Source organism: Scyliorhinus torazame, chromosome 14, assembly GCF_047496885.1.
Source record: "Scyliorhinus torazame isolate Kashiwa2021f chromosome 14, sScyTor2.1, whole genome shotgun sequence".
In the NCBI taxonomy this organism is placed as follows: domain Eukaryota; kingdom Metazoa; phylum Chordata; class Chondrichthyes; order Carcharhiniformes; family Scyliorhinidae; genus Scyliorhinus; species Scyliorhinus torazame.
The window spans coordinates 42,842,322-42,868,149 of NC_092720.1; the positions used below are offsets into that span (position 1 = coordinate 42,842,322).

At 42.7% G+C, this 25,828-nt stretch overlaps 1 protein-coding gene across 1 annotated transcript; it reads right to left on the minus strand.

The window, feature by feature from the left end:
• Positions 1 to 1,474: 1,474 nt before the first annotated feature.
• On the minus strand, positions 1,475 to 24,930 carry LOC140389671 (apolipoprotein D-like). Its single transcript, XM_072474018.1, has 6 exons — positions 24,576 to 24,930; positions 22,169 to 22,295; positions 19,170 to 19,291; positions 12,406 to 12,494; positions 3,837 to 3,866; positions 1,475 to 3,158 (listed from the first exon to the last, which is right to left on the minus strand). The coding sequence occupies exons 2-6, from the start codon at positions 22,274 to 22,276 to the stop codon at positions 2,932 to 2,934; spliced, it is 576 nt and encodes a 191-aa protein (XP_072330119.1). The 5' UTR covers positions 22,277 to 22,295; positions 24,576 to 24,930; the 3' UTR covers positions 1,475 to 2,931.
• Positions 24,931 to 25,828: the final 898 nt, after the last annotated feature.

A 25,828-nucleotide genomic window follows, 5' to 3' on the forward strand; every position in this document is an offset into this window, starting at 1 on the left:
CGGGCCCACTTTAGGATTTTGCCCCTGTCTTGGAACCTATGCAGCTTCACGATAATCGCTCTGGGCTGCTCCCCGACTTTGGACCTGGGTCGGAGCGACCTGTGCGCCCTGTCGATTTCTGGGGGGTTTGGAAACTTCTCCCTTCCCACTAGCTTGCCCAGCATTTGGGTGACGTAGCCTGTTGGATCTCTGACCTCCATCCCCTCTGACAGACCCACTATTTTAACATTCTGCTGTCTGGACCTATTTTCGTGGTCCTCCACTTTCCCTCTTAGGCTCCCTGGGTCGTTACCAGCCTTTTCACCTCGGTTTCCTGAGTTACCATCCTGTCGCTCTGGTCCGAGGCGGCCCTCTCCAACTCCTGAATAGTTTTCTCCTGCACCTCCACCTTCCTTTCCAGGCCCTTGATGGTTCGCTGCATTTTTTCTGTTGTCTCTGCCAGCATCTACTTCATCATTGTGTGGAGCTCCGTCCTGAGTGCCTCCCTCATGGGAAATTGCCTACTTAGCTGTCACCGGGCACGCCTTTGGGCCGGATTCACCCGGCGAACGGAGAATCCTGCCCGAGGTCAATGGCATTCTCCATTGGCCGCCTCTCACCCGTGGCATTCTTGTGGCAGGCAGGGTGGAAGACTCCAGCCCTTTTGCTGTCCCGCGTGCCAGCTGATCAAAATATTGCACATTGACATGTTTCCCGCTTGTGCAACATAAAATTCTGTCCAGAGGTGCTGGGTGAACAGGACATGCTGTGAGCAAAATCGTGGGCAGCAGAATTTCAGGTGACTTCAAGTTCAAGGAGCTTTGGATGTGGGAGGTCAACCAGGAGCGAGTTATAATCGCTCAGACTCGAGTGGGTCCAAGAGGGTTTCAGCAGAGGAGCTGAGACAATGGCGAAGTCTGGAGATGTTCCAGAGATGGAAGACGCAAATGCAGATATCTGGATGGAAGCTCTTCCATAATTAAATATGATGGGAAGGGTGGAATTTTATGGCCCCATCGCACGGGGGAGCGGCTGTAAAATGCAGCGAGCCATCCAGATGTCCATTGACTTCGGCAAGACTGTAAAAATTCTGCCCCAAGGGGTCAAACAGTCTGGTTTAGCCCAAAACAGAAGAGCTATTCTGACAACCTGTGATTGACCTGAAACACTCTCTCCTCAGATGATGCCAGACTTGCTGAGTATTTCCAGCCTCTTGTTCTCATGCATAATATGAACGATTCTGTTCATTCAGTATCTGCTGCTTTATTGTAGATTTTCCCTGATTCATGAGTAGAGACAATTTTCTGAAAAATCACATGTAATTTGCTGATGCAAAACATGGTGCAACTGTGATGGAAAGGGAACATGTACAGGTGTATCAGATTTTTAACATCATGAGTGCATCTATTATTCTGCACACCATCCAGTGTATAATAAGGCAAAGCGGTTTTCCTTTAAGGCAGTAGATCCTAATTGTTGTGAAGTAAACACCAGCTTAGATAACACAGAGTTTATTTATTTTTTTGTTGTACATTTTAAAGGAATTGTCTGCTCAGAAGGCACATAATTTAAAAAAACATTTTGAAAAGGTTAGCTGTAGCAAATTATGTCAGGAGTGTGATAGGTCACTCTCAATTTACCAATTTTAATATTAGTCAATGAAATAGAGAGCTACGTTAAATCCTCGCCATTATAGTTGAAAGTGCAAGCAAAGTAATAAAAATTTATATTTTTCAAGGGGGCTCATCACTCGATTGCCAAGAAAATATATCTAATACATTGTGTGGAGTATTCTCACTTCCAAATTTTCCACAATACCATTGCTAACAGTGTACAAAAAATGTACAATCCCATTCAAAGTGATATCAAAGAACTGATAAGAAATTCTGATTTTTTATTTTTATTGCCAAGACCAGAACTCATTGCTGAAAGATTTTTGTATTTTCACAGCCCACAATGCAAAATGGTATCATGCATGACAAGTGAATAAGTTAAGTTCTAACAACTACGCACATTCTTGAATCAACTGACAGAGAGAATTAAATATAGGGCAGTCAGGTAACTTGCATTGGATACTTAGATAATCGAACTAACCCCAGTGCCTGGATAAACCTTTAAAATAACTACGACGCTACATGGCCAACAAGGAAAGATGAAAAATATCTCCATCGGGTAGTTACAAACTGGTGATTTTAATGTCAAAACTCACTGGGTTACAATTTCAACTTGTCATCCAGATGTAATATTTTCTCTGGGTTGGCATATGACTGGACTGCCATGCAAATATACCTAATACATTATCAGGTAGTTTCTCTAACAAGCAACAGATCTGGAATGCTAGTTTTACAACAGGGTAACAAGTTGAAAAGCTACCCCATAGTGAAGTCAAACTGAATGAAGTCAGGACCACAAAGGGAAAGTGCAGTTAGAAATGCACATTAGTTTCAACAAGTAGTTGATAGCATGACCTCAGCCAAGCACTTTGAAATTTGGGGGAATATGGTTGTGTTGCATGTGTATTGTGGCTCAATAATTTCAAATGACGGACAGATCAGGGTTGAAAATTATCACTGATGTTTTTATTACACACATTAATTTGAATGGTGGAAAATATTGACAACTGATGATGTTTTGGAGATGAATGTCACGACTTTCACTTTTAGTATAAGAACATTTTACTCAGTTCACAGCACAACACAAATACCTCAGCATATATGACACAATAAGTAGTCTTACAACAGCAGGTTAAAGTCCAACACGTTTGATTGGAATCACTAGCTTTTGGGGCGTAGCTCCTTCATCGGGTGACTCAGCTATGAGTCCTTCATCAGTTGACCACCGTATGACACAACTCCAGTTACACTACCTTGTAATGTTCAATTATAAAAACTAAAGATAAATTGCTTTTGATACAAGTTAAAATGATTTTGTGTGGATTCTGGTCACCACTTTTTAAGGGCAATCCTTTTGATTAATTTGTTGCATCTTATCAATATTGATATCATTTGCTTTCAGGATGTCTTCCAGTGCCTTGATGGTGTTTTCATCTAACTGAGAACCTCTTGACAAAATCCAGGCATAAATCGTGGGAGTAAAATAACGTTGAGTGCAGGAGTATACCAGTGAATAACTCCTGAAGTCTGTGGCTAAAACATCGTATGGGATGAATGTTAACTGGTCTGAAAAACAAAGTTCACAAAACATTAATCTGGAATGAAGCAAGTCATTTTCATTGGCTACTTAGATAATAAAAATCCACCCCAGTACTTAGATGAACCTTTAAAAGAACCACTCAAAGCTTAGAGCAGTGAACTAGATTATTAAACTGCAAACCACCATGTGAATTAATAGCCCAGATCTTCTGTTCAGCGTTGATGCTGTGCACATTACCCGACCCTTTTATAATTTTTCAGCGGGATTTAAATTTTCAGGAAAGGTTTTTAAAGGCCCACGTCGATAACTAAGTGAGTGAGTGAATGAGTGAATGTATGGTTGAGGTGGGTTGGGATGGGCTGGGGTGCTCATCAGTTGCAGTGCTCAGTTGAGTTACGCTGACTATTCACTGAGTTACACCAAACATCAATCTGTGTAACGTTTCCAGAGTAAATATGCAGCAGATTCCCGTGTATGTGGCCCCAGTCTCTCCCCTGAACTCAGGGTTGGAGTCATTTGTGGAGTGTCCCAGGTAGCAGGAAATAAGAAGTTTAAACTTTCCAGACAATCCCCATGTTTGTGTATGTACACAATTGCACTTCTGCTGGGTCCCAACACACATCTCCCAACTGACATCCCATGCCCAACGCTCTGGATACCAAACAATTTGGACCACTTTGATAAAAAGAGATTTTAGTACGTACCTTGATAAGGGACAAAGTCCAAATATACTCCTGAATTGACAAAACAAAAATGAATGCATTAACACAATGTTTGCCAAAGAGGAATAAAACTAAAAAGTACCAATATCAATATTACTTTAAAAAGAAAATCACCTGCATTCAGGGTAAGTGAATGTTACTCACATCCCATCTGAAGGTGAGCAGCGACACACAATCTCCAAATTATCTGGGGATGTAATTCTTTCCCAACAACCCAGCAAACCATTTGCACAAAAAAAAGTATCTAATCTGCATTTAGTGGGCAGAATTTACAAAATTTGTTGAAAGGCTGGATTTCATAAAGACTTGTGTGCACATTCTCCCCGTGTCTGAATGGGTTTCCTCCGAGTGCTCTGGTTTCCTTGCACAGTCGAAAGATGTGCAGATCAGGGAGATTAGCCACGCTTAATTGCTCAGTGTTCAAAAGATGTGCAGGTTAGGTTATGGGGATAGGGCAGGGGAGTGGGCCTCAGTAGAGTGCTCTTTTGGAGGGTCAGTGCAAACTCGATGGGTCGAATGGCCTCCTTCTGCAGTGTAGGGATTCTATGATTTTCTCAGGATAAAATTATTTAACAATGTTGTGACTTAGAGCTTACATAACAACCAATGATAACAGCCCATACTGCTGGACTGCCTGTTGGAGGTTACATTGTGGCTGTACCAAAACTTCCTCCAATTGGACAGGAGGTTCAATATTCCAGATCTTCTGGTCAGTGTAGCCACTGAACTCATTGCCGCAGTCTGTGAAAATAACTGCAACCTGCACTTCTTGCGATTTCTGGGTCAACGCAATATTTCAAGGGGAGATTGTCGAGCCCAAGAGAAGATGGCCGAGGAGAGAACACGTCCCCTTTTCACGACATCACCTGCTGTTTTCAGGTCAGTTTTTAAAAGCTCTCAAGTTTTTGATTGGGTGCATAGATGGGTGCTTGGGGTTTGTAGTCAGGTCAGATCGGGACAGAAGATGGTTGGGGGAGGTGCTGGTTGTGCAGCTCAATTTAGTTACACGGCTAATTAATGATTGAGTTAGACCAAGCATTAACCCAAGTAATATTTTCTGAGTCAGCATACAGGTGCATCCTGCGTATCTGGCCCAAGAAACTGACCCTGAGCTCAGTGTCAGAGACATTAGCAAAGGGTCCTGGGCAGCTTAAACGTAGCAGGAAATTTCAGCACCTGCCCTGACATGAATCTCCCAACTTAAGTTCCAATTCTGACAATACGCTTTATGGCTTCAGTTCATCTACAGAAGCTGTCTACTTACATGCCAGAACTTACAAAAGCTGTTCAGCATTGCTAACCTGCGATCCAAGACAAAGGTATACTGGTCCTCAGAGAGTTGCTTGGTTACAACACAGGACCAGTAGTCCATACAGAGGAACACCTTCAGCAGCAAATGGACAGACTCTCTGATGGGTGTCAAGGGTTTAGTTTGACCATGAGCATCAAGAAGAGAAATGTCATGGTCCAGGATGTTGTCATCCCGCCATCTATCAGTATTAACAATGTGACACTGTTGGTTATTGATTGGTTGACGTATCGAGGCTCGACAATCACCAGACGCAGGCATCACAAAAACTATAGTTGTTAAGTCCAAGCTGAGCAAGAGTGTGTGGAACGATAATAACCTGACTAAGAACACCAAACTGCCAGTCAACCAAGATTACCAAGTCAACACCGTCCTTTACAGTGATGAGAGCGGGACAAGATATTTTGGCAACATAAAACGGTGAGCAGTTTACACCTTATTTGTCTCAGACATATCCACAAAATCTCAAGGCAGGACAACGTCACCAACATAGAGGCCCGGAGCTCGGAAATGTTCATCAGATAGATGACTGCCATATATCCAAGGACCTTCTTTACGCGGAACAACCTCCTGAGCATCCATGCCTCTGCAACAAGGAAACCTGCAAGTCGGATATGAAGATAAAAGACATTGACCCTGAAAATTGGGATTCAGTCGCTGATGGCAGTCTACTCTGGAGCATGACTATTTGGAAGGGAATTGGAAGAGGTGAGCAGGAACAAAAAGCTCACCAGGCCGTGAAGTGGATCCAGAGAAATCGCAGGCAGGCAGATTGTGCACCTTCTCAGTCCTCTGTCGTTCTCTCCAGCAAATGCAGCAGAGGTTGCAATGCCTGAGAGAGGCTACTGAGCCACACCTGACGATGTTGAACACAGAGTTGACAATCATGACACCAAGCATCATCTCATGAGAAGGAACGCTGCCAAGTAACTTGTACCCAAAGGTGATTCAGATCCTGCTTTAAAAATACAAGGGTACCAATGTCGTGGGACAGGATCTATGCATCGCCCAGGTCTGAGTTTTGGTTACTAAATGTCAAATGGGGAATTTTGTTTTTATAGAGGTACTCAAAATCATGATGAGCCCGAACAAAGCAGATAGGGAGAAACTCTTCCCATTGGTGGAAGGATCGAGAACCGGGAGTCACAGACTTAAGGTAGCTGGCAAAAGAAGCAATGGCGACATGAGGAGTGGTTAGAATGACGAATAAGAAGTATGGTGGAGGTAAGTTCGATCAAGGCACTGAAAAGTCAATTGGACCATTCTGGAAAGGAAAAATGTGCAGGGCTACAGAGAGCCAGCATGGACACATTTGGCCAAATGGCCTCCACCTGTGCTGGAACCATTCTATGACTCTGCTCCTCAAATGTATGAGGACATTTTATGGATTCTAAAATCTGAGAATTTATAAATTAAAATGAATAAAATCTGATTTTGAAGGCCATATTTAAGTCAAGTATTAGCCTGGATGAACTTTTCATGATTTCAGCATGCCTGGATATCCTTGCGATAGTATGAAAAGCAGAATTATACACAATACTCTCTAGATTCCCACACCTAGTGCCTTGTACAGATTGTAAAAAAAAAATGGAAATGCTCAGCTGGATAGACAGCATCTGTAGAGAGAAACAGAAACAATCTACCGGCCACATTGTTTACGAAAGACAGTGAGGCACGGCCCGTAGTTGCTGGGAGATCCCTCTTCCAGGATCTACTCGGCTCACCCCATCCCCCGAGGTCTAACGCAATCTCACAGGACGTTGCGATCTGACTGCCGTCCATTGTGGGTGGGATCACTAATGTGTTGGGTGCTCTCGATCCGTGGAACACATACAGGCCACCAACACTTAAAAATAATACAACACAATTTTATTAAGCTAGAAACTGTTGAACATACTTTCATTGTGGATTAACACGATGTTAGATTAAACTAAAGACCTATGCCTGTCCTAACCAGTCTATGCACTCAGCACATGGTGAAGATCTGTGCTGTAAGCTCTGTCCTTCTGAGAGGCTGCATCCCGAATGAGCGGGACTCTGATGCCCCCTGTTTTTATAATGAGTGTGCTCTAACTGGTGATTGGCTGCGGTGTTGTGTGTGTTGATTGGTCTTGCTGTGTGTCCATCAGTGTGTGTCTCTGCACCATGATATACTGGTGTATATTATGACAATCACTATTTTGCAAATTTACATATGAGAGTGAGACAGCCAGCCTCACTCTAATGTGCTCTCCCATGATCTACCGGAGGCTTGGGATCTAACTCCTTCGCCTTGGAAACCTTGGGTGAGTGCCATTCAGTGCTGGTCGCCATTAATGGAGATCAGTTGGATTGGTACTCGTGGGGGTCGCCCAGGAATTCGGGGGCCCCCAGGTGCTAGCCCTCTGAACAGGATCCACCCTGGCATTGCTGGTGCCACTTGGGCATCCTGGCATTGCCAGCCTGACACCCTGGCAGTGCCCATGACAGCTGGCGGTGCCAAGCTGGCATTTTTCCCGTGACGAGGATCAGGCCTGGGGGTGTATTGCCGCGGTGTGGTGCGGGGGACCAGTGAACCCCTAATCAGTGAGTTTGGGTTTCGGGGGTTCTGTCAACGGGAGCTCCTCAGGGCAGGAATGGGGATTAGTGCAGCCTCGTTGGGACGTCCCCCACTGAGCCCTGAATGTAACCAGAATCCCAATAGATAGCGTGGTGGTTCCCGGCACTGTGAGCAGCAGGAAACACCCGGCTAAACGCACTCGTTATGGGACTGTGTTCCCATTCGGTTAGATCGCCCGAATGTTTCAGGTCAGGAAGCTTTCAGCAGAACAGAAGGAAGATGGAAGAAGATAGCCTTGCGCACACTCTTAGGAGTTCTCTCTCTCTATCACTGCCCATATATCGACTTAGTTCCCCTCATTGCTGCCACACACTGCACAGCGAGTTATCCACGAATACTCCACATCTCCCTGTCCAGTAGCTTTTCACTCCACAAATGATTTCCCTGCCAAGGTCTCATCATGTTGCCTTAGATTTATGTTAAGTTCATCAGCTCACCCTCCCCAACTTATCCAGATCCCTTTGTCTTTATTCTGTTTTTGAACCCTCTTCCCCATTTTATGCCACCTGCTTATTTGTTTCCTGCCGTAACAGTCAGCACTTTATCAGCACTTTATCAGCACGGTTCCAGTCCCGCAGAAGAGTCACATTGGACTCAAAATGTTAACACTGTTTCTCTCTCCACAGATGCTGAGCTTTTCCAGCACTTTCTGTTTCCAGTTGTCAGTGTGCTGTTGTTTGCTAATCTAAATCAAGATCTGGTTACAGCTCAAGTCACTTTCTTTAAAACACTCCCCAAAATGATTTGAATCTCCATGTATGTTCAAATATTTGAATCTCTAGACCTGTGGGGAATTGTACACAAAGAACATGAAGTTTGGGGAACACATGGACAGGAGATTGATTAAAAAGATTTGAAATCACAGATTTCTCTTTTGAAACTTGTGCACACTCCTAAACTACAATACTGGGATGTTCATCACTTATGATGTATATTTTATTATTAACATTAGAACATAGAACATAGAACAATACAGCGCAGTACAGGCCCTTCAGCCCACGATGTTGCACCGAAACAAAAGCCATCTAACCTACACTATACCATTATCATCCATATGTTTATCCAATAAACTTTTAAATGCCCTCAATGTTGGCGAGTTCACTACTGTAGCAGGTAGGGCATTCCACGGCCTCACTACTCTTTGCGTAAAGAACCTACCCCTGACCTCTGTCCTATATCTATTACCCCTCAGTTTAAGGCTATGTCCCCTCGTGCTAGCCATTTCCATCCGCGGGAGAAGGCTCTCACTGTCCACCCTATCTATCCCTCTGATCATTTTGTATGCCTCTATTAAGTCTCCTCTTAACCTTCTTCTCTCTAACGAAAACAACCTCAAGTCCATCAGCCTTTCCTCATAAGATTTTCCCTCCATACCAGGCAACATCCTGGTAAATCTCCTCTGCACCCGTTCCAAAGCCTCCACGTCCTTCCTATAATGCGGTGACCAGAACTGTACGCAATACTCCAAATGCGGCCGTACCAGAGTTCTGTACAGCTGCAACATGACCTCCTGACTCCGGAACTCAATCCCTCTACCAATAAAGGCCAACACTCCATAGGCCTTCTTCACCACCCTATCAACCTGGGTGGCAACTTTCAGGGATCTATGTACATGGACACCTAGATCCCTCTGCTCATCCACACTTTCAAGAACTTTTCCATTAGCCAAATATTCCACATTCCTGTTTTTCCTTCCAAAGTGAATCACCTCACACTTCTCTACATTAAACTCCATTTGCCACCTCTCAGCCCAGCACTGCAGCTTATGTATATCCCTCTGTAACCTGCTACATCCTTCCACACTATCGACAACACCACCGACTTTAGTATCGTCTGCAAATTTACTCACCCACCCTTCTGCGCCTTCCTCTAGGTCATTGATAAAAATGTCAAACAGCAACGGCCCCAGAACAGATCCTTGTGGTACTCCACTTGTGACAGAACTCCATTCTGAACATTTCCCGTCAACCACCACCCTCTGTCTTCTTTCAGCTAGCCAATTTCTGATCCACATCTCTAAATCACCCTCAATCCCCAGCCTCCATATTTTCTGCAATAGCCTACCGTGGGGAACCTTATCAAACGCTTTGCTGAAATCCATATACACCACATCAACTGCTCTACCCTCGTCTACCTGTTCAGTCACCTTCTCAAAGAACTCGATAAGGTTTGTGAGGCATGACCTACCCTTCACAAAGCCATGCTGACTATCCCTGATCATATTATTCCTATCTAGATGATTATAAATCTTGTCTCTTATAATCCCCTCCAAGACTTTACCCACTACAGACGTGAGGCTCACCGGTCTATAGTTGCCGGGGTTGTCTCTGCTCCCCTTTTTGAACAAAGGGACCACATTTGCTATCCTCCAGTCCTCTGGCACTATTCCTGTATCCAATGATGACATAAAAATCAAAGCCAATGGTCCAGCAATCTCTTCCCTGGCCTCCCAGAGAATCCTAGGATAAATCCCATCAGGTCCCGGGGACTTATCTATTTTCAGCCTGTCCAGAATTGCCAACACCTCTTCCCTACGTACCTCAATGCCATCTAATCTATTTACCTGGAGCTCAGCATTCTCCTCCACAACATTATCTTTTTCCTGAGTGAATACTGACGAAAAATATTCATTTAGTATCTCGCCTATCTCTTCAGACTCTACACACAACTTCCCATCCCTGTCCTTGACTGGTCCTACTCTGTCCCTAGTCATTCGCTTATTCCTGACATACCTATAGAAAGCTTTTGGGTTTTCCTTGATCCTTCCTGCCAAATACTTCTCATGTCCCCTCCTTGCTCATCTTAGCTCTCTCTTTAGATCCTTCCTCGCTACCTTGTAACTATCCATCGCCCCAACTGAAACTTCACACCTCATCTTCACATAGGCCTTCTTCTTCCTCTTAACAAGAGATTCCACTTCTTTGGTAAACCACGGTTCCCTCGCTCGGCACCTTCCTCCCTGCCTGACCGGTACATACTTATCAAGAACACGCAGTAGCTGATCCTTGAACAAGCTCCACTTATCCAGTGTGTCCAAAACTTGCAGCCTACTTCTCCACCTTATCCCCCCAAGTCACGTCTAATGGCATCATAATTTCCCTTCCCCCAGCTATAACTCTTGCCCTGCGGTGTATACTTATCCCTTTCCATCCTTAACGTAAACGTCACCGAATTGTGGTCACTGTCCCCAAAGTGCTCACCTACCTCCAAATCCAACACCTGGCCTGGTTCATTACCCAAAACCAAATCCAATGTGGCCTCGCCTCTTGTTGGCCTGTCAACAAACTGTGTCAGGGTCGGCACGGGCTTGGAGGGCCGAAGGGCCTGTTCCTGTGCTGTACATTTCTTTGTTCTTTGTTCTTTGAAACCCTCCTGCACACACTGTACAAAAAACGACCCATCTAATGTACTCGAACTATATCTTTTCCAGTCAATATTTGGAAAGTTAAAGTCTCCCATAATAACTACCCTATTACTTTCGCTCTTATCCAGGATCATCCTCGCCATCCTTTCCTCTACATCCCTAGAACTATTTGGAGGCCTAGAGAAAACTCCCAACAGGGTGACTTACTGCTTGTTATTTTGTCGTGAATCATTTCTAATCACAAATCACTCCAAAATGCATCACATGTGTGCCATAAAATAAACATTGCTTGTCATTCTGTACTTGAGGGGCAGCAGGAAATAAAAATAGCTTTTCCTGAGGGGGCAAGAAGGGAGAAAGCACTCAGTCTTCAGAATGGGAAATATGTAACTGTGGTTTCAAAAAGAAAAGGACACAACTTCGCCAGTTAGGGATGAGGTGGGACTCTTTCCAGAAGAATGGAGAGCAGAGAATTTATATTTTCTGTGTAAGTGGAGAAGTAGGTGCATGCTTTCTGAAAAGAGAATGTGCACTTTCTCTAGATGTGTCAACATCTAAGAGATGTGCTGACACGGTAAGGGAGACACAAACAGAGGTGTACATGGCCTCTCTGTGAGGGGAATGGGAAACTGACTGCTCATTGGACAAGACCACATGGAAGGGTGGATGTGCACTCTATGCATTGCAGAGTGACATGCCAGTAGCACAGTGGGTAGCACTTTGGCTTTGCATCGCCAGGCACCCAGTTTCGATTGCAGGCTGGGTCATTGTCTGTGCGGAGTCTGCACGTTCTCCACGTGTCTGCATGGGTTTCCTCCAGGTACTCCAGTTTCCTCCCACTAGTCTCAAAAGACTAGTGGGAGTTAGGTAATTTGAATATTCTGAATTCTCCCCCTGTGTACCCGAACAGGCACCAGAATGTGGCGATTAGGTCCTTTTCACAGTATCTTCATTGCAATTCAAGCCTACTTGTGACGATAAAGATTATTATTTATTATGTTCCCTTACTAGGAATGAGAGAGAATGCAAACATATTTTCATCCGGCAGGGATAGAACATTTTATTCCTCGGTCAGAATTAGAAGCACATACTCATCATGAGTACCTATGCAAAAAGGATGTCATCACACCGGCCACCTTTTATGTGTCCTACCGAATACTCAGTCCTGTTAAAACCAATTCCACTTCTGTCCTTTATATTTGTAGGTGGTAAGTAACAGATTCATACATGAAAAGAAAAATCTGGCAAGAATTTGAGACCAAATTCTTTGTGCACTTACCTTCAGAAAGCAGTATTTGAAGTTTTGCATCTTCCTTCACATTAGCTGGAGATAACTTTCCGATATAAAGTATTCTTTTACCATTATCCCTGCACATAAGCACAATTTTAAAAAATGTACAAAAATCCTTTACTTCAGCATTTTGTGACTTTAAATGGATTTAAAATCTCAGACACTACATGAGCAGATCTGGCCAAGCAAACAAAAGTAGCAACAGAGAGTCATTTCCCTTATAGACATTAAAAGAAAAATAGGGGCAGCACAGTGGCGCAGTGGTTAGCGCTGCTGCCTCACGGCGCAGAGGTTCGAGGTTCGATCCCGGCTCTGTGTGGAGTTTGCACATTCTCCCCGTGTTCGCGTGGGTTTTGCCCTATCATGTGAGTCCCTTTAAGAAAAGTGTGTTTATCAAATAGCTGCAGTAATGTTATTGTGTGGGTGGAGCTGAGCTGTGTTTCTGGCTTGTTACTTTCGGTTTGAGCTGGACGCTGTTTTTTGGCTCTGAATTTTAGTTTCATTTGGGGAGCTGCATTCAAACCAAGGAGGTGTTTAGGTCTCTCTCTCTGCCTACTAAAGAATGTCTCTAGATCATTTGATGATTTCAAAGTAATACCTGTTTCTGTAAGGAATGTAAAGAATTAAAGCAGCTTGAATACAAAATGAGGGACAAAGAAAGAGTAGCCCAAGCAGAACAACAAGAGAGAGAAAGAGATAGAGAGGAAAAAGAAAAAGCGAGAGAAAGAGATAGCGAGGAAAAAGAAAAAGAGAGAGAGGAAAGAGAAAAAGAGAGCTAGTTTGAACTTCAGCAAATGGCCATGAAACATGACAGTCAGTCAAAATTGGTGAATGTAAAGGAAAATGTACAGTTTGAGGATAGTGATGAGGGTAAAGAGAAAGAGTGCCATAGTCAAAGGCTTGGTGGGGATCTATTTAAATACGTCCAAGCATTGCCAAGGTTTTATGAGAAGGAGGTAGAAGCCTTTTTCATTTCATTTGAGAAGGTAGCTAAACAAATGAAATGGCCACAGGACATGTGGGTATTACTGATTCAAACAAAGCTGGTAGGTAGGGCTAGTGAAGTGTTTGCATCACTATCAGAGGATGTATCTGGAACGTATGAGGAGATGAAAAAATCCATCTTAGGTGCATATGAACTAGTGCCTGAAGCCTACAGACAAAGGTTTCGCAATTTAAGGAAAGAACCTGGTCAAACATACATGGAGTTTGAAAGGATCAAACAGAGTAATTTTGATAGGTGGATAAGGGCTTTGAAAATAGACTAAACGTATGAAGCTCTCAGAGAAATTTTTGGAGGAGTTTAAAAATTCAATTCCTGATGTAGTGAGAACTCATGTGGAAGAGCAGAGGGTTAAAACTGCAAGGTTAGCAGCAGAAATGGCAGATGATTATGAATTAGTTCATAAATCAAAGTTTGATTTCCAACATCAGTTTCAACCTGTGAGGGATAGAAACTGGGGAAAAGAGAAGTACTCAAGTGATAGAGGTAAAGGAGATCTGATGGGAGATAATAAGGAGAGTGTACCTCAGATTTAAAAGTGATCCAGGAGGGTGGAAGAGAAATGAAAAGTTTCAAATGTTTTCACTGTAATAAACTAGACCATGTAAAGTCACAGTGTTGGTGGTTGAAGAAAAGCACTGGGAAGGTTGATGTGATAAAACAGGATAGGTTGGTGGGGTTTGTTAAGGTAGTGAAGGAAAGCCCAAGTGAAGCGAAGGAGGTGCAAAAGTTTGTACAGCCTGATCAAGAGGTGATTGACAAGATGGTGCCAGATCTCTTTAAAAAACGTACTTGTGTGGGTAAAGTTTACTCATGTGTACCAGAAGGAGTAGGTAAGGAAATCACAATTTTAAGAGATAAGGGAGCCAGTCAATCTTTGATGGTAAGAGATCTAGAGTTATGTAGTTTGGGAGGAATATTGCCAGAAAAGGTGGTACTATGTAGAATTCAGGGTGAGAAGAGAAGTGTTCCATTATATAAGGGAAGGTTAGAAAGTCCAATGAGGAGTGGTGAAGTGGTAGTAGGAGTAATAGAGAAACTATCTTGTCCAGGAATACAGTTTATCTTGGGTAACGATATAGCTGGATCGCAGGTGGGAGTGATGCCAACTGTGGTTGATAAGTCAGTGGAAAATCAGACAACTAAATGTTGAAGGAAGAATATCCTGGGATTTTTCCGGATTGTGTAGTAACAAGGTTGCAGGTTAAGACAAGAGGAGAAATCAAAGAGTGAAGATAAAGTTGAAGTTCAATTATCAGAAATTATTTTTAATCAGATGGTTGGAAAAGAACAAGAACAGGTGGAGAATGAGGCGGATATTTTTAGTTCAGGAAAATTGGTGGAGTTACAACAGAAAGATATGGAAATAAAACGGATGTATCAGAAAGCATACACAGAAGAGGAATCTGAGTGTGTACCAGAATGTTATTACCGTAAAATGATGTCTTGATGAGAAAATGGAGATGTTTACATATGCAGGCAGATGAAAAGTGGACACATGTTCATCAAGTGGTGTTGCCGGTAGGGTATAGAAAGGAGTTGTTGCGAGTAGCACATGAGGTACCAGCGGGAGGTCATTTGGGAGTAAGGAAAACTCAAGCTAAAACACAAAGACATTTTTATTGGCCTAGACTACATAAAAATGTAGTTACATTTTGTCGATCATGTCACACATGTCAAGTGATAGGGAAACCTCAAGCAGTGATAAAACCAGTGCCTTTAATACCCATTCCAGCATTTGAGGAACCTTTTACAAGGGTCTTAATTGATTGCGTAGGACCGCTTCTTAAAACGAAAAGTGGGAATCAATATCTTTTGACTATATTGGATGTGTCTACTAGGTTTCCAGAGGCCATTCCAGTGCACAATATTACAGCTAGAAAGATTGTGGAGGAGTTACATCAATTCTTTACTAGATATGGACTAACCACAGAAATACAATCGGATTAAGGATCAAATTTTACCTCAAGGTTATTCAAAGATGTTATGGATAGCTTAGGAATAAAACAACTTAAATCAACTGCGTACCATCCAGAATTGCAGGGAGCGTTAAAAATGTGGCATCAGAAATTAAAGACAATGTTGAGGCTTATTGTCAAGATTGTCCAGAGGATTGGAATAAAGGAATTCCATTTATACTGTTTGCAATTAGGGATGCTCCTAATGAGTCAACCAAATTCAGCCCTTTTGAACTAATTTTTGGTCATGACATAAGAGGACCACTTAAATTGATTGAGGAAAAATTGGTGAGTGAGCAGTCGGAACTTATTAAATAGAGCAGGGGAATTGGTGAGACAACATTTAAAGGTTGCACAACACGTGATGAAAAGGGTAGCGGACAAGAAAGCAAAGTTTGCAGCTTTGCGAGTGGAGATATTCCTACCAGTGGTAGGTGAACCTTTAAAAGCAAGGTTCTGTGGACCTTATCAGATTGAAAGGAAATTAAGTGAGGTGAACTATGTGGTAAGAACGCCAGGTAGAAGGAAAACTCACCGAGTGTGTCACGCAAATATGCTTAAAAGGTACTTTGAAAGGGAAGGAGAGCATACCGGAGGAGGTTTTAATGATTCTATCTCAAAGTGAAGAACCGAATCCAGATGACTTAAATTTGACATCCCTCAAATTAAATTGGAAAACGAGGATGTTCTTAAAAATTGAGATAAATTGTTGAGTTACCTTCCAGAGGAAAAACAAATTGACCTGAAAGTGTTATTGATATCACATGGGCAAGTTTGTGGAGATAAGTTGGGAAGTACTAAAATGAGTATACATTATGTAGATGTGGGAAATGCTGTTCCAATTAAACAACATCCATATGGACTTAAACCTTTAAAATTGGCTATGGTTAACAAAGAAATTGAGTATGCTTAAAAATGGCATAATTGAAGTGGGCTGCAACCAATGGAGCTCACCCGTAGTGATTGTACTGAAACCGGACGGTACCCAATGGTTGTGTGTGGACTATAGAAAGGTTAATGCAGTTATAAGAATGGACTCTTATCCTATCCCACATTTGGAGGATTGCATTGAGAAGGTGGGACAATCAGCTTTTATTTCCAAACTGGATTTACTTAAAGGTTACTGGCAGGTACCTTTATCCGAAAGTGCGAAGGAGATTTCAGCTTTTATGACTCCAGATGATAAATTGGAGTCAAAGTTATGCCATTTGGCATGAAAAACGCCCCAGCCACATTTCAACGGTTAACTAACAAAGTTGTTTCAGGATTACATAATTATAGGGTATACATCGACACTCTGGTAATTTTTAGTCAGACATGGAAAGAACATTTAAAGCATCTGATGGAGTTATTTAATCAACTTCAGGAGGCGGGTTTGGTGGAAGACCTAGCCAAAAGTGAATTTGGAAAAGCCCAAGTCACTTTCCTTGGCCATACAATCAGACAGGGTCGAATGGTCCCACGGGATGTGAAAACAAAAGTTATTGGGGAGTTTCCGATACCCTCGACACGACGGGAAATAAGCAGTTTCTTGGTATGAGTGGATTTTACCGGAAATTTGTGCCAAATGTTAGCAGTGTGGTCACTCCAGTGACGGACTTGCTAAAGAAGCGTAGTAAATTTCAGTGGACAAGCGGAGTTTCAACAGGCATTTGATGGACTGAAGGCTGTGTTAACCACTGCTCCTGTGTTGGCCATCCCAAATTATACAAACCAATTCAAAGTGGCTGTTGATGAGAGTGATGTGGGCGTAGGTGCGGTGTTTTTACAAGAAAGCGACGAAGGACTAGAGCGGCCTATTGGTTATTTTTTTAAGAAATTAAATAAGCACCAGAAGAAGTGTTCAACAATTGTGATGGAGACTTTAAGTTTGGCGCTGGCTTTGCAACATTTTCAAATTTATATTACCAGCAATTCATCTGAAACAATTACATATACTGATCAGAATCCATTGACTTTTTGGAGCGATTCCGGAATAACAATGCAAGACTGTTTCGATGGAGTTTATTGTCACAGCCATTTCATTTAAAAATAATACATGTGGCAGGACGAGAAAACGTGATAGCCGATGCTTTGTCGCGACTGTGATGAAGAGAAGCAGGTTCGGTGGAGGAAGAAGAACCAAAATGCACAATTTTCTTATAAATGTTTGTGTGTTTTGTTTTGTTAAACAAAACGTATATTTACTGTCAATGCTGTTTAAAAGAAAATGAAAAGATGAAAAATGAAACCATCTTAAAGTTGATGGGGGGGGGGGGGTTTCTTGGGGGTGGTGTCATGTGAGGGTCCCTTTAAGAAAAGTATTTTTATCAAATAGCTGCAGTGATGTTATTGTGTGGGTGGAGCTGAGCTGTGTTTCAGGCTTTTTACTTTCGGTTTGAGCTGGAAGCTGTTTTAGGCTCTGAGTATTAGTTTCATTTTCAGTTGGGGCGCTGCATTCAAACCAAGGAGGTGTTTAGGTCTCTCTCTCTCTGCCGTCTAAAGAATGTCTCCAGATCACTTGATGATTTCAAAGTAATACCTGTTTCTGTAAGGAATGAAAACCTAGTGTCTTTGTTAAAAAGGGTTTTTGACTTGTGGATGTTGTTAGGAAGGTTACTAAGGGTTACCTAAAAAGTATTGTATTTTGGGGCGGAGTATCAGTGTTGGTAGTTGATAAGATGTTTACTGTGTTTATAAAATGTTAACTGGATTCATTGAATAAACATTGTTTTTGTTTAAAAAATACTTTAGATCTCTGTTGCATCACACCTGTAAAGTGGGCCCTTGTGCTCCCCATAACCAAAATCTATTAAAAGTTATGGATCAGGTGAACTCCATGATATACTTTGGTGTCCTCTAAATCCTGGCCCATAATAGCCCCCACAACCCAAACATGTGTAGCGTAGATAGATTGGCCACGCTAAATTGCCCCTCAATGGGAAAAAATATATTGGCTACTCCAAATTCATTTGAAAAAAGGAAATCAACCTCTCCACCTTCTGCAAAACATAAATATCGGGAGCTGACTGACCATAAAACGCTGCTGCTTGTATTCTCTGCTTGAATAACTCATACATAGTACAGTAACACCCCAATTTTAGGATTATCACCCTTATATTCAGACTCCCCCATGATTTATTTGTGCAACCTCATTCCCATATTCAGCTCTCAAGTAAAACCTGCAAATTCCTCCAACTCTGGATTCTTTTGCACTCCCATGTCTTTCTCTCATCTGTTGATGGCATGCCACCAGCTGTCTAGGAGTCAGGCTCTGGAACTCCTTTCGTAAACCTCTTCAATTCAGTTATAACTGTATACTCAATGTCAGCAGCTGATTAAGAAGTACAAAATAAAAATGTTGGATATTGACAGATCTGCTCAACAAATTTATACCTGAACACTGCAAAACCTGCCTTTGCCTCTGGATAAATAAGATCTAAATGAACTTCAAGAGCTTCTTTAGGAGCTCCTGATTTTAAATCAGTTGTGTTTACAGATTTATAACATCAATTGTGCAAAATCAAAATACTGCAAATGCTGATCATCTGAAATAAAAACATAAGTGCTGTAAATATAATAAAAACATAAGTGCTGTAAATATTCAGCAGGTCAGGCAGTATCTGTGGAGAGAGAAACAGAGTTACATTTCTCGCCACAGAATGAATATTTCCAGCATTTCCTGTTTTTCTTATTAAAATAATGAACTGGGAATTTGCAAAAATACCCATGTATACCGTGCAAAACTTGGATGTCTGTGCTCGTGACTTTTAGCTATTGCTCTGCTCTCCATCTATTTCTGGAACACTTACCGCTTCTCCGTAGTGTTAACGTGTATCCAATTATCAGCTGACTGACTGAACGTGTGTGCAATGCAGTCACCTTTTACAAGATTTGTATTGAGTGATTCAATTTCAAACCACGTTCCCAAAAACTGTGAAATAAAAACATTATTCAAATAATGTTATTCAAATGAAATCATTAAAGGTTCGATTACACAGATTCATCAATGATGCAGAAAGAGCATGCACGCATTGAGAACACGTCACATCTTCAGATCATCTCAAATTGTTTCACAATCACTTCATTACTATTGGAAATATGATCAATGTCAAGTACAACAGTCAGTTTCCATAAAATTGTCTCAAATCAGCAATGAGATAGTTGGTCCTTTGATAATGTTGTTTGAGGAATGAATATTGGTTCGGACACTGGAAGAAACCTCTGCTGTTCTTCAAAAATGTGTGAGGGAATCTTTTAAGCCTCCTTGAACAGGCTTTGCTTTAATGCCTCATCCAAAAGAAAGCACAGCACAATGGTCATTCAACTTTGCACTGAAGTGTCAGCCTAGAGTACATGTTCAAGTGAAACTTAAGCCTAGAGCCTCATGGCCTTGAGGGGAGTTCATTATCAGTGACGGTTATTTTAAAAATGTCAATAATCTGCCATGTGTTTCCACCCCAAACAGGTGCACTTGCAGACGCACACAGTACTCAGTTGAAAGGATTGACTCATTATTCTATATGAATATAATTCAAGGTTGATGATTACAAAGGATCCAACATTTCTCAGGGCACAATTGGTGAGGTGCCCCCCAATGCTGAACTCACTGCAGTACGCATCCATTTTCATGAGACAGGCTGGATTAAGAGTCACTTCAGGAATCTCTCCGGCACCCAATTGCTCATGCCTGACTGAAATGCCAGAGGGGAATGGCCTAATTCTTCTCCTATGTCTTATGGTCTTATTGTAATCGGACAGTGTGGGAAGGGTTGGCCCAAGTCATCTGAAAATCTGCGAACTCACTGGTTCATGACCCACAAGGAAAGTGTCCATTTTATGAATGTTTCCCCCAGTCTAAAATTATTCAGGGATCCAACTCACTTGCCTTACCCTTATTGGTGGGGCCCACATATGGTCTTATGGAGTTTGGTATGTGGCCAGTGATTTGACATACCAGTTATCACAACCACACCAGGCCTCCTGCCAGACTGAGCAGAAGGAACTCTTAGCCTGGGGAAATCCTACCCCAGCTGCCTCATTTGTTTTGCAAAGGAATGGATGGATGTTCTGTCCTTGGGAAGTCAAAGAACAAAACTAATGGAGTCAAGTAATGGTGGGAACAAGGTGTCATCTACCAGATTGAAGGATGCATAAAATGAGTAAGGAATTAATCACCCAGCTCTGAAATGGGCATCATTTGTTTCTTCACTTTTCCACAATAACACTCAGCTCACAATTGTTGTGCAGTGCATTATACATTGACACATAATCTTGCACCTCATCTTCTCTCCAAAAAGACAATTGTATACTGAAAAATGTGCATTAATGAATGCTGCTAATTTTTCCAAATACCGAATATCGTAACAATTGTTAAATTAAACAATGCAAGTGAGGGAATTTTTATTTCAAATTGTTTTCATTAGAAAAATACAACTATGGATTCCTTACTATCAAGAGAACTCATGTGACCTAAAACAAAGAGAATTAATTTCACAGAATCACAGATTATCTTTAGTCTTACTGCTTATTGCATTGTGTTAAGATAAAATGATCTGTAATATTCCTATGTGCATTGTTTTGCATTGGGAAAAGGTTGGCGTTGACAGTTAGACAGTTTCTAAGTGAGTGGTATGAAGGCATCAGTGAGTCATTTAGCACCCACTAATAAGAAATCAGTTGTGCTTTGCAATCATAGAAAGATATCAAGGACACTGTGCGTTGAACAACAATTCCCAGTGAAGACGAAGAGCCATCTCAGCCCTCTCAAAAAAGAAACTATGACATGGCTACACATTTTACAGCAGAATCTGCAAACAAACACATCTCAATTTGAACTATCTCCCTCAAAATGGTTATCTGATGACATGGCAGAGTCTTGCAATTTATTTTCTCACATTTATTATGAGATATGGATATTGATTGGGTCATCACTTGCTGTGAATATAACTTCTGTATGACAACACATTTTAATTTTTAGCAATGACTCTGAACTAATCATATGTCATGCTTGGCAACATCTTCAACATTACCTTTGGTGCAAATGTTGCAATCATCCAGTTGATAGATGCCAACGCTTCAGAATATTTGTTACTCACAGTGTGCAATATGGACTCCCTATTCGAATTTCGCATAACCAGACCCAGAATCAAGCTCTCCCCCCCCCCGACCCTGGCAGAAGCTCCCCGGCCAGTGGCACAACTGTCAGCAAACTATGGTGATGTTGTAACCTTCCATACCCCCTCTCTCTCCCTCAGCCGCCACGCTGGTTTCACGATTTTTAAAGGGACAAGTGAACCACGGCGTTGGGAATTCTGAGGTGGCGAATCACGTAGGCCCGGGAGAATACCAGGTCGGGCACACAAATGATATGCAAATTGTGTCTACTGTATGTGCGGAGTGAATCGCATTGACACCGTTTTCGAGGTAATGCAGAATCACGATTTGGCGTCAAATCGGCGCCTGCTGCAAATTTGGAATCGGAAGCTATTCTCCGACCAATCACATTTCCCAATTTCGGCATCGGCTATCAGAGAATCCCATCCAAGATTTCTGTTAACTTCCGGGAGAAGAGAATTGATTTCCTCAGGGAAGGCTAGGGGTAAAATCCAATTCTCAGATAATAATAATAATCTTGATTATTGTCACAATTAGGTTTACATTAACACTGCAATGAAGTTACTGCAAGCACCGTGCTGTCCGGTCTTCTCAGTAAGTGCCATTTATTACGATTTGTAAAAGCTGTAGGGAATATTTATTGACATGACAGGATTGGCAATGCCACATAACTTATGTACTTCACGTTACTAACCTCTGACAGAGTGAAATTTTTCTGTACTGGAATCTTTGGACATGACTTGAAACTTCCTCTGGTGAAACAAATGGAAAAAACTAACAGCATCAGCAATCGCCCCTGCATGTTGCCGTCTTGGGAGGATCTGAGAGAAAAAGAGGCTCTATTATATTTCTCAAACTCATCACTCTAATTCTGCCATTCTGGAGAAGCGAGGCATTTGCGAATGGCAGCTAGAGAGAAAACCAAAACATCTCTTTAAAATATTGGAGAGAGAGAAATCACTTTTAAAAGCTGGCAAGATGCATCGGAAAGGTGCATCTTTACATATATGAGAGCATACGTTTCAAAAAGGAATGCTTTTAAATGTGGATATTCCAGACATTCTCACTCTTGGTTGGACTCGAGCAGACACAGGCTTTCTTCAGTTTTCCACTCCTTCCTGTTGGTCCCTTCTGTAACTGCGCATTCTTTTCAATGAAAAGGACACTGGTCTGATTTATTCAGCAGCACCTCTTCACCTCGCCCTAAAGGTGGCACCTGGAATTCCTTCCCTCCTTCCCAATATATTACCAGGGTTGAAGGTGGAGGCGGAGGAGGCACCATACGGTGTGTGAGTCTCAGCCTTTGGGACACCCTTTACCCCAACTCTAACGACGAGTTGTCAACAAACTACTGGTCTGCTTTTCCCCTCCTGATGAAAACACGGAAACTACAGAGATAAGGAGATGGGAATTATCATTGCTTAACAATGGTTTGATCCCAACTCAGAGTGGATACCGATGGAGGAGACCTCCTGTCAAGGAACGACCCTCCGGGCCCTGGCGACAGCAGCACTCCCATCTCTCTCAACAAGAAACACAATGAGCCCTGTGGTAGCGGCCATGCTGAGAACGTGGGTTAACTGAGATGTCCCCATGGCCCCCAACTGCAGCAATCACAAATTCCCCCAGTCATGCTGGACACCACCTTCAAAAGATGGTGACAAGACGGGGGCACACTGACGGTCGGGGGCTTTTACATTGGGCACAGATTGGCGACACTGGACGAACTGACGAGAAGGTGGAAACTCACAAAAGGACAGGAAATGAGGCACCTTCAAATAAAACACTTTCTACGCATGGAGTCGAGTACCCCAGGGCCCCAGAAATCACACTATTAGAGGACCTGATAGGCACAATCAGCAAGGAGGGGGGACTATGTGGGAAAATATACAAACAGATATTGGACAGAGTTCGGACACCACTGGATGAGAGCAAAAATGTGAGGACGAGCTGGGGACAGAGGTAGTGTGGGAACTCTGCAGCAAAGGGAGGGAGGAGAAGATAGAGGGAAGGTCGGAAACCCACAAAAGAGGAGAAGAGGTAGGAGGGGGGTATTCTCCCCCTCCCCGAACACAAAAGCAAACACGGCTGAAGTTGCCGGGGAGGTGGGGTAGTGAGGGGGGGGGAACAGGGGGAGTATGCAAGGGAGGGGAAGGGGGAACAGGGAAAGCAGGAGGGGGGAATAGAAGGGACCACAGGCTGAAGCAGAAATTGGCAAAATATATATAAAGTTAATTGAAGGAAGGACAGGATAAACCTTTTTGTGCAATAAAGTAAATTAATATGGGGAAGAAAAGTGTGTATATATACACACACAATTGTTTATAAATATGGAAAATGCCAATTAGACAATCGTTTGATCAAGTAATCTGCATCTTTGACAAAGAGTCACCCAGACACGAAACTTTAGCTCCCTCCTCTCTCCACACAGATGCTGTCAGACCTGCTGAGATTGTCCAATATTTTCTGTTTTCGTTTTAGATTCCAGCATCCGCAGAAATTTGCTTTCATAATTTGCATATTTAATCAGCTCCGTTCATTCTAGACGAGGGTGGGATTCGTTTGGAAGAATTGCCACGCATTGCTTTTTTTTTAAATGGCAGAATTGTGGCGAGTTTGAGGCTTACTTCTTTGCTATTCCTCTTTCAGACTTCCCTCACCCACACCATTCTCAATAAGAAGTCTTACAACACCAGGTTAAAGTCCAACAGGTTTATTTGGAATCACGAGCTTTCGGAGCGCTGCTCCTTCAATCCATCTCGTGAGTTCCTCAGGACATTGACCAAACTCTTCTCTCTTTTCCGTTCCAACGGTTTCCACTGACCAGCTCACCTCTCAATGCAGCTTGCATAAATTAACCCCATTTATTTCAGGCAAATCTCTTTGTATTAGCAAACCGATTCGTCCATGGAGTTACCAGGCACCCTAGCTGGTTTCCCCACTCCAGGGAAGGGGCTGGGTTTTTTTCAGTTAAAAATGGGCAGAAAACTCGACAAACATACCACATTTTAACAAGAGGGCAGAAAGCGGTTTGTTACAATAACTGTTCTCAGTTTAAGTAACTCCCTTCCCCAGCATCGCAGTCATTCCCAATAGCTTACCCGAGAGCAAAGTGGAGATTTGAACGGTGATGTGTTCTGCAACTGCCCCCGAATTCCAACTGATGTGTCCTGGTGTGTGCTGCACAGCCCCACAAGCACTCCTTATATCTGAGTTAGCGCTTCCCAAACAACTGGATCGCAATTAGCAAACAGGGCTCGGCAGCCCGCGCTCCCGGGGGAGATCCCAGTCATGTACACGTCCACATCAGTCATGTGGAGATAGATGGTGCTAGCACTCCGCAGAAAACTGCTTTGTAACTCAACATTTCCCTCATCTCTTATTACATTTTAATGAATTATATACATTATGGAATGTATTACAAGGTATGAATCCTCCTCCCTTGTTATATTTTTGTTGGGGAAGTGTCACTTCAGCTAGTTGTGCACAGGGTGCTGCTGAAAGGACATTTATTCCTCTGGCCGTTCATCCGTGCTCCCAAACATCCCCAAGTTCCGCCTGCAGTCAATCACAGCTGTCCGCTGTTAGTCTGTATACGGCAAGAACCCCCAAACAGTAATTAAAATAATGGCCAGTCCATTATCTGCCACAGATAAACCTTTCAGTGCCTCTTCCAAAATTAAACCTTTTCCATCTCATCTCCCCATTGTGTAAATAAGGTGTTCCATTCCGGCAGCAAGCCGCTGCTCAGCTGCTACTGAAGCTGCAGAGCGAATGTCATCGAGAATTGCAGCAGGTCCCTGGGGCCTGTGTCAAGAACAAAGAGCTGTTCAGATTTAGTTCCACACTCCAACTTATCCCCCAGAACCCTCTAAATTTCTATTCAGATCACATTCCCATGGTGCAGTGGGTAGTGCCCCTGCCTCTGAACCAGACGCTCCGGGTTCAAGTTCCACTCCGGCCTTGATGTTAAAGTTGAAGCCAAACAGGTTAAATATCAACATGCAAATCCTCCCAACACTCTCCAATGGGCAGGTGGTAAGCGCGGGAGAGATTGCTGGTGAGCCATACGGTGGGACGAATTCGAGCCTCTCCCATCGACATCCAGAGCTCCAGGATGCAACACGCATGTAAAACCGCACATTACCATAGCAACTCAGACTTGTTGGGGGAGGGCAGAGGAGACAATCCATTCGGTGTAATTATTTGGACAGTGGAACTCTGGCTTTGAAAAGAATGTGCTCAGACACAATCTCATCATGTAACCCAGGTAATGGCCATTGTTAGCGGAAGAAATTGCTTTCTGTGTGTCAGAATTGATAAAAATAATAATAAAGATGTCTCAAGTATAACA